This window comes from Miniopterus schreibersii (assembly GCF_964146895.1).
Source record: "Miniopterus schreibersii genome assembly, chromosome: X".
NCBI classification, from domain to species: domain Eukaryota; kingdom Metazoa; phylum Chordata; class Mammalia; order Chiroptera; family Miniopteridae; genus Miniopterus; species Miniopterus schreibersii.
Window position 1 is genome coordinate 101,857,906 of NC_138104.1, and position 13,023 is coordinate 101,870,928.

The window sequence follows — 13,023 nt, forward strand, 5'->3', positions numbered from 1 at the left end:
CTGGGTAATTTTAGGGGTGGGGATCCTTATAGAATATTAGAGGCTTAGAATGCATTAAACTCTGAGACAGAGCCTTAGAGTCTGAAGATGTGGTACAGACACTGGTCTGACTGGACATAGGATGTAGAGAGCCCAATCCTTGTGAATCTCAGCTCTTTCTGCAAAAAGGAGATTCCTGTATGTACCTTAACTACCTTAGAGGAGAGTTGTCAAGATTAAATGAAATCTTACATCTTGTAAGTATTTTCTAAACTTTGGTAGTGTGATGTATAGTTATATTATCTTGTATTATATAAAGCAGAACACTCTGAGGCAAATGGAGGTGCTACCAGTAACTGTCATGACAATGCCCATAAACTAGGACCCTCTTGGGCACACCCAGTTTTATGGTCACTCATCTATATCTACGTCTTTGTCTATGCCTACGTCATCTATATCTATAATCGATATCCATTTATATCTGTGTCTAAGATTATATTTGTATATTCATATCAATATCTATGTCAATATCTATATTCTATATTCACCTATATCTACATCTGTACCTCTATTTATATCCACAACTATAAATCCACCTGCATTCACACCTACAACCAAATCTAGTATTTACTGAAGCTGTTATTATAACAACCATCTCAGAGTACCTTACTTTCTGTTTCTCTTCATTTCTCTTTCTATCCATCTCTCCCTTTTTTAACCATTTCTAACTAGGGTGCTCTTTTTCCTGAGGCTCTTTCATTACCTTGTAGTTTCTCTTGTCACATCTGTCCCTCTCCCTTCTTCTGCTCTCTCTCTTAAAAATAAACTGACAAATTTTTATTTTGCATCTGCCAGGTTTGTTAAGCAATGTTCTGTTCTCAGAAAACTGTATTTCATATTTTTCTAGGAATACTAACAAAGGTTGTTCTTTCTTAATGGGGGAATCTAGTATGTTTGAAGAAGCAATGGGTTAAGACTTGGTACACATACGTAAACTTTGGGAAAGTCATTTCATTAGCTTGAGTCACAGTTTTATCATGAGGGAAATGGGATAAGTATTCTTTATTAAATGAGGCCAGATGCAGAAAAGTGCTTTAGAGCAGCAACCATAGCTGTTCATTAGAATCACCTGTGGAGATTCTGAAACTTTATTCCTAGGATCTACCCCAGGTCCAGTGCAATGGGATGAATGTTTGTGTTCCCCCCAAAATTCATATGTTAGAGCCCTAAACCCCAATGTGATGGTATTTGGAGGTAGGGCCTTTGGGACATGATTAGGTCATGAGGGTGAAGGACTATTGGCTCTCTCTCTCTCTTTCCTATGTGAAGATACAGCAAGAACACAGCTGTCTTCAAGCCAGGGAGAGGGTCCTTATCAAGAACCCGAACATTCTGGCACCCTGATCTTGCACGTCCCAGCCTCCAGAGCCGTGAAAAACAAATTTCTGTGTTTCGGTCACCCAATCTAAGGTATTTTGTTATAGCAGCTCCCAATCAGACTAAGCCACCCAGGCATCAGGATGTTTTTATTGCCCTTCAGGCTACTGCAATGCTCAGCGAAGGTTGAGAAGCAGTGGTCTGTAGACTACAATATTTCGCAGATGTAAACTAACATATGCATAATAGCATTAATTTTTTTAACCCTGTGGATTAGTAACTCTTTATAGAAAACAGGTTATTCAGTCCTACTCTAAATAATTAAGGATGGGAGAGGGAAGATGAAATTTGAATACATTTTGGACTATCCTGGGGCACGTTCTGAAAGACTTATAATAACAGAATTATCTCTTTATTTAGCTATGAATCTCCAGCTTTGCACATGTGAAGCCTGGTTCCTCCCATCACTTTGTCTATCACTTGGAAGTAGTTGTACCTCCATCAAAAATGACTGTCTGATGTGGGTTACTGTTTAGAACTGAACAAAATATAAAAAAAGAAGACATCTAATCTCTTTCAAAGAGAATATGTGAAAAAGAGAAAAATTAAATGGAAAGATGCTAATTACTAACCATGAATTCATTTTCAAATTGTTCATGTACCTCCTAAAACTAATGAGCAGAGATATACTCCATACTGCCAAATGGGGCTGCCCAGAAACTCTGGTAATTAGAGTATCTTTTATAATGGGCATTACTCAGTAGGTAAGAAAAAAATCACAATGATTCTCATTATTTGTAAAACTCATTAGTGACAAAGAATATACAAATATTTTCCAAAGAACTACTGTTCTTGATATCTTAAAACGATGTCTCTGAGGACTCTAGAAACTTACTTTTCAGGTAAAAAAATCCCACAGATTTGGACAAGTGACATTGGTAATTTGGTTCTAAAACTTGCCACTAAGTAATCAGGGTAGAAGTTTTCCTCTTAAATTCCTGATTTGCTCTTAAACATTTCAACAGCTGGCATTAGGCCACTGTAAATGTTAAAATGACACCAAGGCTAGCCCTGGTTTCTATCTATTGATTAAATAGACTGGAATGTACTGAAACCCAAATCTAATCAGGGAAAAAGAAAAAGCTATTGCATTTGAAGAAGTCTGAGATGTATCTTCATAAATTCAGAATCCATGATTTTTGAAAATTTTATTTTTTTGGGCAGAAATTTCTACTGTTTTGAGTCAAAGTATGTAGGCCACCTTAACTAAGCCAATTACATAAATTCATGGCCATGTTACAAAATAGACGGCACAATGCAGTATAAAAATATCTTTCTAGCAATGAGAGGAACTTGGGCAAACTGAGTAAAATCATTCCGAATCTAGGTTGTAAGCAAAACTATTGGCTTTTTTCTCAATCGCTGAGCTTTCTGGGAGGTTCTGCAGCGACTGCCATTTCTACTGTAGTTTCTCTAGGAGCATAACCTCTGAAAGCCTTGAAGAGCCAGAGGGTCACTGCCCTGGAGTGTGTCATGTTGAGTGGAAATTTAAATTTCCCGGGAGGCAAGGCCCTCAGCCACCAACTAGACTCTGAAGAGGTGGTTCCCTCCCCGATGCAGCAATTCTAGGAAGGGAAGAGATCTGAGCTGCAGAGACTGAGAAACTGGTCACAACACACATGTGAGTTGTTCCCCTAGCCACTTGCCAACAATTCTAACATAGAGCTGCTAGAATGTCAAAAGACCAAATCCTTAATCTTGGTAGATATTTTAATTTTTATAAAAGCGATCCCCCACCTCACGGTGAGTCAATGTTTGCTGATCAGTCCATAAAACAATGCAGCCTGTGGTATGAAAGATTTTTCCCCCTTAGCCACCAATCTCTACTCAATTGTGTTAGTCTAGGGCAAACTGTCATTCGTGATTTCAAATCTATGTCACTAATTTCTGATAATTAAGAATTTCCCTTAGGTTGGAGAAGAAAGCAGGGCGGTCTCTTGCTCTTTTGAGAAGTGTTATATCAACATTTTTCTCATACAAGTGCAAACCATCAGAGCACTGTGGAAAAGTTTGGGGGGCCTCAGAAAGGTAAACCTAGAATTACCATATGATCCAGCAATTCTGCTCCCAACTAGAACCTCAAGAAAGTGGAAAACAGGGACTAAACAGATCCTTGTGCGCCAATGTTTACAGAAGCACTGTTCGCAACAGCCCAAAGGTGGAAGCAGCCCAACTACCCAATGGAAGATGGGTGGATAAACCAACGCGGTAAATATCCATACGATGGGATATTACTGACTTTGAAAAAAGAAATGAAATTCTGATCTGTGCTACAACATGGATGAACCTTGAGGACATCCTGTGTGAAATAAGCCAGACAAAAACGGACAACTACTGTATGATTTCACTTAGGTGAGGGACCTACGAGAGGCAGGCTCATAGAGGCAGAGAGCAGAGCGGAGGGCCCCGGGGCAGGGGCGCGGGGAGCAGGGGCGATCGAGTGCTCTGGAAATGGACAGTGGGGATGTTTGCACAACACTGTGAATATACTTAATGGCACTAAATTGTACAACTAAAAATGGGTTAAAACGGCAAATTTAGTTATATATATTTTACCGCAATTAAAAGTAAGAGCACCATAAACATACAAAACCCTAGCCAATGTCAGCGTGAGAAATTTCTGACACAATCCATAATGTAAATCCTTTTAGCTCGTTTTTCTAGTTACAGCTGCGTCGGTAACATTTCTGTCTTGGACATTTCTCGAAAGCGTTCTCGGTGTTACTCCTCATGCCAAACTTCTGTCTGAGCCTCCGACAAGGAGTCCAACTGGCCTTGGATTTATTAATGAAAACTCTCGCTCTGGCCCATGATCACACGCTATGTTGGGAATTGTCACTTTAACACGGCACTTGTCCAAAGCAAAGCAACCCCATGTCACAGGACACAGAAAACCCAGGGAATCAACGTGCTTGTGTAATGGCCTCCCAATGCCCGGGAGTCCCTAAGTTAAGGATGTCATTTCTCCTCAGTCGGGTCCAACAGACACATCCAGAAAGCCAAAGGCCTCACCGCCACGTCACCCGCTCGGCCTACCTGATGAAGCAGTCGCGGCCATCCCTGGTCGCTGTCATCTCCCATCCATAGGGCGGGCCCTGGTTCAAGCCCCAGGTCCCCGAGGGAGGCGGCCAGCCTGAGGACTTCGTCCTGTGACTGGAAAGGAAGGGGAAAGAAAGAAAGCAAAGCATCATTACACCGGACTTCTGGGCATTTCTCTGGGACACCCCACTGCGAGCTGCCCCCCAGCCCACTGAGCGATTCTTTTGCGTGAGGTTCCACGCTTGGCGCTGGTTTTTAAACTGTCTCGCTTACTTTTCACAGAGGCCCAGCGACTTAAATGCACTCATTCCATTTTACAGATGAAAAAACAATGAATGGCTCAGAAAGATTAAGTGGGTTTCCTGAGGACACACAAGCCAATTTGAACAAAAGTTTTGCACACTTGCCATTAACTAAGCGTCCCCGAGACCAGCCGTTAGGCCAGTTCGGCACATGAATAGATACCACGCCGCAGTAGGAAAACACATGTGTAAATAAACTACTGTTTGGGGGAGAGGTCGTGGGTCAGATAGCCCCAAGCCTCAATATCCCAAACTCCTCTGACAAAGGACAAAACTTCCACTCATGCTAACCACACGCCCGTCAAGGGGAGTCATTAAACCTTAGACAAACTCTCAGTTTAATTTGCAACAAAAATCCACATATTAGCTTTTACAATTTCCAACCCGCCCCTTCAACTTGCCTCGTGAGCAGAATGAAAGGATGGGGTAAGGGGGATTTGCCGGGAGGGTGCCTTTCCAAGAAGAGGAAAGGGGCAGGGACTCCACGCGACAGACAGTTTGGGTGGGCAGCGCTGCATGGTCACAACCTGCAGGCACAGTCGCAAGCGGGCCTGAGGCCACTTTCTGGACCTACAGGAAGCCCACTGCTCTCTCACAGACGCCCGAGACTCTCTCAGAGCCTAATGATGGGAAGGAAATAGGCCATATCATTAGGAGTGACCAATAATCCTCATTATTTGGGCCCTCTGCTCCAGGTGAGGTTGCTCTCTGGGCGGCCGGGGAGAGTCTGTGGGCAGTTCCGAATTCTGTACTGGTCTCAAAGAGTGTGGCGAGGGGCAGCGATGACTCTTCCAGGGCGTCACGATCAGCATCTCAGTGTACCCACCCCCACTCCTACACCAGGCACAACATTCACAACTTCCTCAGCTACGTATGGCAACCTTGCTGTGGCCAACACTTAAATCAGGGGTGTCAACCATTCTGTGAAGAGGGGAGACTCAATTCCCCAGGTTGCAGGGTAACTCACACCAACCCCCCACCCAGCTCATGCATCTGGCCAGCACCCAACACTTCCCAGGAGAAACAAGCCCATTTCCTGCAAGTTTTCTGGAGAGGAACTATTTTGCATGATTTTAACCACCTCTCTTGCTTTTCCTTAACTTCCTTTCAATTTTCCCACATCCTTCCTAAAGCGTGGTGAGCAAGAGTTCACAAATTGAATACAGGTCTTGCAAATTTAGAATGTCACCACAGGAGGATTTCTTGCCCATTGACTATTAAAAAACAAAGACACTGCAACAGTTTTTGTTCCTCTTCTTCATGCAAAAGGCAGCAGTGGCAATTTCCTTGGGTGGCTTTTTACAAAAGGTGCTGCTTCCCTGCAGTGAGAGAACACATGAATTTCCACCCCAAGGTAGCACCCCGAACCGCCAATTTCTCTGTACTCACAGAGGGCTTGCTGGGAACACCTTCTAAGGTGGGACCAAAAAGAACAAGCCCTTAGAGGCATGAGCCCAGTACCTCCAGTTATTACAAAGGCTTGTAAAAGCATTCATCTGGTAAGAGGTGACACAAAGAATATTCTTGAAAGTGAAAGGAGGCCTATGCAGAGAATGCAACCATTTACTCTGGATTACTAAATTATGTACTGCACCAGGACGTTCACCTTTCCCAGAGGGGGCTAACTGATTAAAAGCAAACACAGTACACTGTCTTTTCTCTTTTCCTTTCTTCCACTGAAGTCTAAATCACTAAAAGAAAGACACAGGCTTCCTAACATAATTGACACGTAAAATACAGGATTGTAATAATGAGCTGGAGGAAGCCTGCAGTTTATTACGAACTGCAGTCTGTCCTGTACAAAATGCCCAGGATATAGTAAACAACAGTCCAGAAAGTTGTTTTCCAATCAATCCTTTTGTCATAAAGCACCAAGTGAAGCACTACTACTGGACAAATTCACAAACACGAATTGAGTTAATTCAAGTTGAGGGACATCAGATGTTATAAAACAAATAATTGAATAATTAAATTCAGACATGACTATGTATCTTCTGTTCATGTGTTGACATAAAATACACGGGTCAGAAGGGAGTGAGAACTTAGCAAATTAAAAGCGCAAGTAGAAAAAAGAGAACAGTCTTTGTAGACAGCTAACCATACAGTCTGGAGAAAAACCAAGGATGCAGATCATAATTATAGAGGGATCTGAATTCCACTTCTATGCAGTATGATTACTGGAAGTCCACCCCAGCAACATCCAGTCTGGGAAGCTGGCAGTTTGCTCTCTGCTGGGAAGGTGCTCCAGGAACCTCCTTTTCTGGCTCCCGCCTCTGTGAGTGCATAAAACTCCCCACCACTCCCAGATACGTCCCATCCCATCACTGCTGAAAGACGCAATTTTTTCTACCCAGAGGCAAAGAGGTGGCCCCTATTACAGCAGCAGTAGGGCCAGTGCATATGAAAGCAGAGTCCCTGGCTGTTTGGTTTTAGAGCCCCTTCTAGTACTGATTAGACAGGAGTAGCAGGTCGGGCAGCCAAGAACACGGCCACTGGAGCAGCAGCAGCGCCTAGGAATTTGTTAGAAATGGAAACTTTTGGCCACCACCCAAGACCTCCTGAACCCCAAACTCCCCGGTCATGGGACTGACGCAGCAATCCCTATTACCAAGCCTCCAGGCCATCCTGCTGCCCCGAGTCAAGTCCCAGGCCACTGGCTTTGAAATCTCTCTTCAATCCAGGCTCTGCCACCTATTTTCCATAAACTTGAGCAAGTTACTCAACCTCCCTAATGCCCTCAGTCCCTGCTACTCCTCTCTAAGGTGACGGGAATGGGACCATGTCTTTGGCAAAACGTATTTTTTCAATGTGTTTTTTACTGATTTCTTAGAGAGAGGAAGGGAGAGGAAGAGAAACACCGGTCTGCTGCCTCCTGCACCCCCCACTGGGGATCGAGCCCGCAACCCGGGCACGTGGCCTGAACAAGAGCTGAACCTGCAGCCTGGAGGTGCGCGGGCGATGCTTAACCAGCTGAGCCACACCGGCCAGGGCTTTGGGAAAACATTAAATGCGTTTTTAAAAGTGCTAAGTATGATGCCTGGCTCGCAGTATGATGTGAGTTATAAACTCTCCGCTAAATTAACGTCTGCTTCCCCCTGGGGAGGCTGTGGGCTGGGGAGGGACGCATGCACAAATGGCTTTATCTGTCCCCAAAACAGAAAAAGGGCAGGACGCTCAGTTATCTATGTTTTTCCAGTCTGGCAAGAGAAGGGCAAGACGGGGTTGAAGCCAGCCCCAGTTACACCTTCCTATGAGGTCAGAAGTCGAAGAGTTCAAGCTGTTCTCAAAGAGGAGAAAATATTAGATGCTTTTCCCGGGACCCAGCAAGCCCAGCCGGGCGGGACCCTGGGTGCAGGGGGTCCACTTCCACTCGTCTCAGGCCAGGCCTCGCCATTCCTTGCAACTCTGATGTTCTGTGACTTCAGATTGAGATCACGGCTGTATGAACCACTTTCAAACACTTAACTCAGCCTTAAAAATAGCGACCTACATTGGCAGGGCTATTTCAGGCCCTCTAGAAACTCCCCAGGACTCAGTGAACTGGTTTGCAACTTTGTATTTCACCCATCTATTCTTTGCAACAGATTGAAGCTGTCCTGGACCGAAAGGATCTTCAGACTGCACATGAAGTGAGAGCAGCTGTGAGGGGGATGGGCCAAGTTGCCGGGCTATTTGTGTTGGGACCATTGGTGGAGCCACCCGTGGTCTCTTCTTGTGGTCACACCTCCCAGCCCTGGACCAAATCTCGAGGGCAAATCTGACCTAGGAGCAGGCAAGGCTCTTAGAAACCGCCTGCAGGCTGCTATGGTGACCTGAGCTTCCCAGGAAACACACCTCAGTGTCAGAAAAAGGGGTGAGCTGCAGGGAAGAAGGAAGATGAGGTCAGGTTCCAAAGTCCCAAGTCAGGTTCAAACTCTGTCCCTTATTGGCTTTGAGACCCTGGACTCTAAACTCTTTCAACCTTATTTTCATCATCTGTAAACCAGAATTACTCTCACTCAATGATTCTCCCCCGGGGGTGATTTTGCGCCCAGGAGACACTTGGCAATGTCTAGAGACATTGTCGGCTGTCGCAACTAGGGGAGGGATTCAGGGATGAGACCAGGGATGCTGCTAAACATCCTTCAATGCACAGGACACTCCCAGAAAACCAAACGCTACAGCCAAAATGACAATGGTGCCCCATAGCTCATAAAGTAATGAATGCATGATTCTGAGCTCAGTACTTAACATATAGTTGGTGCTTAATACACTTAAAACAAAAAACAAGCCTTCTCTCAGTGTTTCCACTTGAAGCCTAATTATGATAAATAGATGATATCTTTACATCAGAGAGAATGACTTCAAATCCCAGATTTGCCACTTAATTGCCGCATGGCTTTGGGTGAATTACTTGGCCTTCCTGGGTTTTAGTTTTTGTGTCAAATGGAAGTAACACCCAGCTCCCAGCAACATCCCGCAGCTAAATGAGATGCAGAAAGCCCTGCAGGACAGAGCTGGACTCAATTAGAATAGTCTCCTCAGGTGGCATGCTGCGTTACAAGCGGTTCTAATAGGCATGAAACTTTTGCATTTGACCTCACAGTCTCAACAGCGCTTCTGGGGTTCTCACAGGAAACCAGATTTCTTGGGGACTCCCGAGCCCACCCCAGCATGCAGCAGAATGCCTGGTAAATTCTAAGGATGACGAAACGAGGGTCAGTGTCTAACAGAGGCATCAGGTTTCCTCCCCTGGGGGGACACGGGCCCAGCCTTCCAGCTGGCAGGGAGATTGCATGTTGTGGTGAGAACTGTTTTACATCCACTGAACTGGGGTGGAAATGGGGGGTGAGGGGGTAGAGCTCACCCCAAATCTCCTCATGCAAAGCTCCTGCTGGCATCACACAGCTGGAAGAGTGTCCAGGACAGAAGCCCGAGGCTTCCCGCTGCAAGTGCCTTACTTCTTACAATGAGGCCCGACTTCAGCTTAGGAGCTTCCTCACCCGGGAGGATTTACGACCAGGAGCCAGGATTAGGCCGCATCCTTGGTATGGGCGCTGCGAAGTTAATTATCACGTCTGTTTTAGAAAAGCCACCTCTATTCCGTTATTCGTCCCTGACAGAACGACAGAGCAAATCCAACCAAAGAAAACAGGACGGGAATTGAATCACCCTTATTGCTCCGGACTCACGAAGGTTATCTTCCGAGAGCCCTAAGGTGATACAGTCTTACAGACGCTGGTACGAAACGCAAAGGCCTTTCTCAATTGCTTTGCCCTAAGTGTGGGTGGGGTCATGGCACCCACAAGTGAGCACAACTCACTTCCCGCATTTTGCAAGCAGATCACATTCAAGGTTGATGTGCAGCGGGGGTTAAGGCAAAGGAAGCAGCGGGAGGGGTAAAAAGGAACAAAAAATGCCTCCGGATGAATTTATAAAGCTCCAGGTTCGGTGGCAGCCTTGTTCCTTCTGTGACCAACACGGTGTGCCCTATTGGGGGCAGGCCTACAAAGTCCTCGTCCCCACGCGGAGCTCACTAACCAGCCTAGTCTGCTGGTTCTAGGTAATCAGGCTGGTGATTCACAGGCTCGTTCTGAACCAGGTCGCTTTCCTCCTATCTCGGGACATAACCCTCTGCTTGCAGCCAGGCTTTAGTGACAGTGTTTCAGTCTCATGCAAGACGTGAGATTTCCATCCGATGGTCCCTTGTTAGCAGCTTCCAGCGCAGGTGCATGTGAAGAAAGCTACACTGAGAGGGTGAAAATAACACCAAAGCCGTGCAGACAGAAGTAAGAATCGTCCTATCAACTATTTTTAAGATTTCGCTTCTGTTATGACAAGGACAGGAAAATACAGTAAAGGGGGAAAAGCAGGCAGTCAAAAAAGACTCTGGAAATTAATGCCAAGCCTTTATCTTAAAAGCAGAAACTCAAAAGTAGAGCCATTACCAAATGATTTCAGTCAAGTTTAAATGTATTAATCAAGAGTTTAACTATGGTCAAAGATATTTGGATGTATATTTTAATAACCAAATTCAAACATTTTTCTAATTATTTTCATCTACTTCACTGCGTGGCTTAGCAACCCACACATTAAAACTGCGATTATATATCTCTGAGTTTCGATACGAACCTCTCACGAGCCTACTGAATTACTTGTTTCTTAACTGGGTATCTGGGAGAATTACTAGGAGAATTAAATCCAGGCTAATTGGTTCTCTTTCCAAAGATTTGGACATGCAAACTTTAGCCTCACTCTGTAAAGACTCAGCCATCCCAGGAGTCTGAGGACATATATCTAGAGTCCCCAAACACTACACCCAGGTGGGGCCATTAAAGTCACATGCGGCTCTGCCTTGAATTAGACGTGATTTTTGCAAAGCACATTTGCATCTGTTAGCACACTGAATTCTCCAGCTCCGCCGAGCTGGAAGGACAATTATAATTAGCCCTGTATTGTACGGGAGGAAACAGATGCAGGCTGGCCCAGGGTGCCCAGGGAGGCGGTCCAGAGCCAAATGTGGGGACAGTCAGCCTGTCCCTGACCGAGACCTTTCACCGGACGCTGCTGTCCACGCTTGCGATGCCAGGGGGACGTGCCAAGCTGGCGCAGCTCCGTGAGGGGAGGGACCAGGTCCCCTTCATGCTTTGGTCTCTTACTCAGACTGCGGTGCAGCGTGTCACAGCAGCTCAGGGGCACCCGAGTGAATAAAGGAGCGCAAGGTACATGATGGCACTGGCACAAAGGTTAGGTAGTAAAATGGCAGCTCCCTGCCTTTGAGCAGGTAAGTGTGTGTGTCTGAGTTAGAGGCGGCCGACGTGGGTTGAAGAGCTGCTATTAGGCAGGCACCGTTCTGGGCACCTTCACAGGTTATTCCATTTGAAATCTCACAGCAGCTTAGCAAGAGGGGCCGGTTGCCACCCGATGGCTCAGGCGACGGATACGATTCGGCCATAAAACTACTGAACAAATTGGTTATGGAGAGTGCGCACAGTAGGGCGTGCTTGTCAAATACACCTGTGCCCATGGGCACCGGAGAACAGCCTGAAGGGATGGCGTCACGGTGGCTCTCTGGGTTGTGAGAGTAACGTGGGGTTCTGTTTATCTGCTTTTGTCTGTGTCCTGTAATGAGTATGTATTATTTTTGTAATTGAAATTTTATTTTAATCAGATGAAACTGAGAAAGGGAGAGGATTCCCCCTGGATTTTGGGTGGATTCTCCGGGGAAACTGTAGAGGGGCACTGAAAGTTGGAAAACGCACGGCGTTCGTGCAGCTGTAGGGGAACGCGCCCGTGTGGCGCCGAGCGCATCTCCACGAGGCCTCGGGGCAAACGAGCGGCCTCCACCCACAGTGCAGGTTGGCACACCCGCTGAGCCAGGGTCCACCAGGGCGGGAGAAATGAAACTGGCACCGCCCGGCCGGCGTGGCTCAGCGCCTGAGCGTCGACCTGGGATCCAGGCGATCAGGGTTCCCGGTCAGGGCACAGGCCCGGGTTGCGGGCTCGATCAATGACTCTCATCATTGATGTTTCTCTCTCTCTCCCTCTCCCTTCCTCTCTCTGAAATCAATAAAGATATATTAAAAATAAAATAAAATAAACTAAACTGTGGCACAAACACATAGTGGAATACTATACACCTGTAAAAAAGAAAGAATTTCTCTGTGTAACAAATTTGGAAAGATCTTGAAAGTAAATGGGGAAAAAAAGTGAAACAAAAAAGGTAAGATGCAGAAAGATGCACCGCCTTCCACCACCTGGACACACTCAAAGGGGGAGTAAAGACTACGTGAGCCCTAAGCATGGAGTGTGCGTTCAGAGAGGGCCGCTTGGAACCTTGGCTCCACCTCCTAGCATCTGAACTTGGGGGCTCCTTACCTCACCAAAACAGCAGCTTTCTCTTCCGAAAGCTCAGGAGAACACTAAGCACCCTGACGGGGTGTCATAAGAACTACACGAATCAAGCGTCCTGAAATCGCTGCTTTTGTCATTCCTTGCACATATTGACACGTATAATAAATATTGATTAAGTGCCCAGTATGTGCCACATGCTGTTCCAGGTGCTTGAAATATATCAGTGAACAAAATGCGCAATAAGAAACAGACGCGTTGACGCAGAAATAAGCACCCCCGATCACCTCGCCCAGACCTTCTCTAGCCTGGCGTCACACACATTTTGTATAAGAATATTCTGAGGCTTTTCCACCAACGCTCCTGCCACTCCCTGGACACGCATGTTCCCCGTGTTCGTATCTTCACGTCTTTGTTCATATTATTCCCTCGGGCT

General features: G+C 45.9%; 1 protein-coding gene across 3 annotated transcripts in view; it reads right to left on the minus strand.

Annotated features, from left to right (window-relative positions):
- FRMPD4 (FERM and PDZ domain containing 4) overlaps window positions 1-13,023 on the minus strand; it is a 618,455-nt gene that overhangs the window by 161,802 nt on the left and 443,630 nt on the right. For all 3 annotated transcript variants that reach the window (XM_081125794.1, XM_081125792.1, XM_081125793.1), the window contains exon 2: window positions 4,453-4,569. In XM_081125794.1, the coding sequence (XP_080981920.1) occupies window positions 4,453-4,569 (117 nt within the window). The remainder of the gene's footprint in view (window positions 1-4,452; window positions 4,570-13,023) is intronic.